Source organism: Lipomyces oligophaga (genome assembly GCF_038497815.1).
Source record: "Lipomyces oligophaga strain CBS 7107 unplaced genomic scaffold V1516scaffold_19, whole genome shotgun sequence".
NCBI lineage: Eukaryota > Fungi > Ascomycota > Lipomycetes > Lipomycetales > Lipomycetaceae > Lipomyces > [Lipomyces] oligophaga.
The window spans coordinates 1-4,081 of NW_027117803.1; the positions used below are offsets into that span (position 1 = coordinate 1).

General features: G+C 45.4%; 2 protein-coding genes across 2 annotated transcripts; both read right to left on the reverse strand.

Moving 5' to 3' along the window:
* Positions 1-279: 279 nt before the first annotated feature.
* On the reverse strand, positions 280-2,270 carry V1516DRAFT_682735 (uncharacterized protein). The gene is made up of 2 exons (XM_066923467.1): positions 1,910-2,270; positions 280-1,828 (listed from the first exon to the last, which is right to left on the reverse strand). The coding sequence occupies exon 2, from the start codon at positions 1,820-1,822 to the stop codon at positions 347-349; it is 1,476 nt and encodes a 491-aa protein (XP_066774686.1). The 5' UTR covers positions 1,823-1,828; positions 1,910-2,270; the 3' UTR covers positions 280-346.
* Positions 2,271-2,313: 43 nt separating this feature from the next.
* Positions 2,314-4,076, reverse strand: V1516DRAFT_682740 (P-loop containing nucleoside triphosphate hydrolase protein; the record flags this gene model as incomplete). Its single annotated transcript, XM_066923468.1, has 2 exons — positions 2,314-2,675; positions 2,700-4,076. The coding sequence occupies 2 exons, from the start codon at positions 4,074-4,076 to the stop codon at positions 2,391-2,393; spliced, it is 1,662 nt and encodes a 553-aa protein (XP_066774687.1). The 3' UTR covers positions 2,314-2,390.
* Positions 4,077-4,081: the final 5 nt, after the last annotated feature.

Sequence of the window (4,081 nt, forward strand, 5' to 3'; positions counted from 1 at the left end):
CCCTCAAACCCTCAAACCCTCAAACCCTCAATCCCCAATCCCTCAATCCCTCAATCCCTCAATACCTCAATCCCTCAAACCCTCAAACCCTCAATCCCTCAAACCCTCAAACCCTCAAACCCTCAATCCCCAATCCCTCAATCCCTCAATCCCTCAATACCTCAATCCCTCAAACCCTCAAACCCTCAATACCTCAATACCTCAATCCCTCAATCCCTCAATACCTCAATCCCTCAAACCCTCAATACCTCAATCCCTCAAACCCTCAAACCCTCAATACCTCAATACCTCAATCCCTCAATCCCTCAATACCTCAATCCCTCAATACCTCAATCCCTTTAAATAGTTAAAACATCCTCTCATATTCATCTATCAAGTTCATCATCCACCTCCGCTTATTTACTCTCCCACCTCCAACAATCTCTTCTCCATCATTTCTTTCTATTTCACCCTCTGTATTATGTTCCCTCTCTTTATTGTTTCGGTTTTCTGTTTCACCCTCATCTTTATTACCGCTTTCCTCGTTTTTTCCGTTTTCATTTACTTCTTCTTCTCCATTTCTTTCTATTCTTTTTGCTGCCTCCGCCATTTCTGTCCCTTCTCTATAATTCGCGTTTCCATCCCTTTTCTCTTTTCTTACCGTATTTTCGGATCTTCCCATTTCATTTCTTGTGCTAGTTTTCCTGCTTTTTCTCCCTCTCGCTGTCATTATTTTTCCATATCCTTTTTTTTCCGTTTCCTCTCGTCTTCGTAACGCTATTATATTTTCACCCAAGTTCGGCCATCTTGAGCATCGTATCACATCTTTAGGATGCATTTTCCCAACTATTTTTCTTCTTCTTCGACTTCCTTCTCCGTTAACTCGAAATAAACACACATTTCGCAGCACAACATATGAATTCAAGTCCGGAAGTGGTGCGTCAATCCATTTTTGTTGCGAAAGAAATATTTTGATTCCTCCGCTTTGCCGCCCCGTTTGTTCCCAGTTATTGTATTCCAGATTCTCATGCTCTGTAAAGTCCGTCACCGTTATATTTTGGTTCCCATCATTGTCGTAACTGGTGATCACCACCAACACATTTCGAAATTTTCCTTCTTCTCCAAGTATTGATAGTGGTACATCTTTCAGTAGACTGATTTCCCTGCTACTTCTCCTGTTCTTTGCTTTTTGGATCACTTCTTGGAATTTGCTTTTCACTTTATTGATCGCTGTTGCTGTAAGGTGTCGTGGATCGATAGGTGTATTATTGTTCTCAATCACTGCGTCGCTTAAGTCCTCCTCTTCTCCTTTCACAATACATCGTGTCGTAGGTCCCAGTGCAAACTGCCATTTCCCTTCGTGCATGTTCGGTTCCGCGTCTATGAAACATACAAATGAGTTCACTCGCACGTGGAAAAATGCCTTGTCGTCCACAATACTTCGAAACTCCGTACATTGTACTTGACAAAACGTGTCTCGTCGAAAGTTCCCAACATATATTACTCGGTTCCAGTTGTTGTTCCCTATGTTTCGTTTGATCGGTGACATAGATACAATGCATCCCATCACTACCGCATATTTCGTATCAAACTCTCTCGGCATTCGTGCCGGACCTTCCACAAACACCCAGTCCGATAATGGCTCATCAACCACCCGACCTTGGAGGAGCTCTTCATAGTCATACGTACCTCCTAGTCCTTCTTCCTCTGACTCCTCAACTTGGTCTCTTGGAATTACCAGTTGTGATGCGGCTCCATTACTTGAAGACCATTCATCTCCTATTTCTCGGTCAAGGTGGCCTAGCACACTATCCTGTGAATATCCACCATCAAAGTCTTCCATCGCTACCTATTCATCACGTAATACGTTAGTAAGATTCCGCACGTGATATCGAGCATCTGCATTATTGTTCTTGCGACCATCACTTACTGGTACTTGGCCCTTAGATATTCGATCGATATTTTGTAACGACTTTACGAATCAATCATAGCCATGGTTTGTAATTTGATTTTGTCGGAACTTTTTAACTGACAATGGCCTGCTTTTTATATTCAATCCTTATCTGTTATCTCCGATTTTATCCGACTTTTAGCATGTTCTTATCTTCATTTTCGCTGGCTTTGTCCTTCCATATTTGGTTCCAACCCCAATTCTGACCCGCAGTCTCTTCCCCAGGTTAGAACATCCCCTATCTCTCCTGTCTAATTCAAGGGGCGGTTACTGCGTCTTCATCTTATCGGCCTTTATCGGTTTCACATCGTATCTTTAATTTTTCTGCCTTCTATTAAATGTCATATCGTTCTGTCTGTTTTTGTATATTATTTTTTATACAGCCTCCTTGTTTCATCTACTTCTCCCCCCTAATCGCCTTTGTCATTTGCCATCTTCGCTTTTCATTTATATTTCCGCTCTAATTTAGTTCCCCTTGCTCAACTCCCTCTCCAATCTCCTCTTTTTTTCTTTTCTCCTCTCCTGCTTGTAGTAATCGTTCCGCTAGTGGTCCAATTCCACTCCTAATCATCACTTCCCATCGCGTAGTTCCCACCCGGCCTTGTCTCGATCGTCCCATCAGCCATCTTTGGACCGCTAACCTATTCCGTTCTCCTTCATATCCTACACTTTCTAGCAACTCCCGACCGCTGCCTTCAACCAAATATGCAACCACTACCCGTGCTACTTCCCGAAACTCGCATTGCTCCAGAATTCCCGCATTACACACCGTCCGAGGGAGTCCGCAGTATCTACAACTATATCCGTTCACGCTACCAAATCCTCCCTCCTCCGTCCTACCTCGGCCGAAGTATAGATTACGACACATCGCCGTTTGGTGTTCTCCTTCTCCGGCTAGTACCATCTCCTCTTCTGTTTCAGCTTCTAGACCGCAATACAAACAACACGATTCAACACACTCGCTTATCTGTCTCATCCTTCGCAGTAATTCCTCCTCCATTCGATTACTCGTCCCTACATCCGATCCGCCTCCTTCACATCGACCACATGCTGCTCCGTTACGTCCGCATTTCTTATCGTTTCCTCCTTCGCCATCGAAATATTGACACAGATACTGTCTCAGACACTTGGCTTCTCGCGCATAGTACGTCATCGCATTATGTAGCTCCTTTTGTATCTCACTCCCGTCCTTCTTCCACCTAATCCATTCGTATCCCCCTCGGTCTAATACAATCCACGATTCCCCGCCCCGTCGGTCTCGACTGCACCGTCCTGATTGCTGGACAAACGAGATTATGTCATACGGCATCCCGTAGTGCACCACCCCTGCAATCCCGCTCCAATCGCATCCGGCTCCTATCTTGGTAGTCGCTGCAATACAACCGCCTTCTTTTAGCCATCGTTCCAGTTGCTTGCTAATCACTTCTTCCTCCAGACCTCCGTGCACTATCGGCATCTTATAAATCGCGCCAAACTTTTCAATCTCGGCCTTGCTTTTGCAGAATATCATAAGCTTATTGTGAGCTGGAATAGCTCGTCGAAGAACCTCGTTCGCTATTCTCCACGCCATCTCAAATTTAGTTTCCTCTGCACTCGCTGTCGTCACATAGTAGCGAATGTCGGGCCGGTTGATCGTCGACCTTCGCACCACTAAATCGTTGTGGATCCCGTAATATTTGCATGCCGTCTTCTCCATCGACACCGGCAACGTCGCCGTCGTCCATATCTCTTGCGGTGCAAGATCTCGCAGTCGAGCTACTTTAGATACCACTTCTCGAAACCCAGTCTCCGTCAACACAACATGGAACTCGTCAAACACAATCCGTGCTAGCTTCAGTTTCAACATCTCCCCTCGAAACTCCCTTCCTAGTGCTGTATCGAGACACACCGTAATCACTCTCGCTCTCGAGGCCTGCTCCGCATAATCCTTCGTGCTTCCACTTCCTGTTGGATTCGCTTCCCAATAAAACACACTCAGCTTGATCGACTTGCACCGCTCCACAACGTCTTTACATAGCTCTCGGTACGGTGTCACCACTAACGTCGGCTTTTTCAGAAACGAAGGTGCCGTCCACAGCAACGACTTGCCTTCTCCGGTTCCCATAATCACCATTATTCGTCGCACTCCCTCAAACACTTCTTCCATAGCTC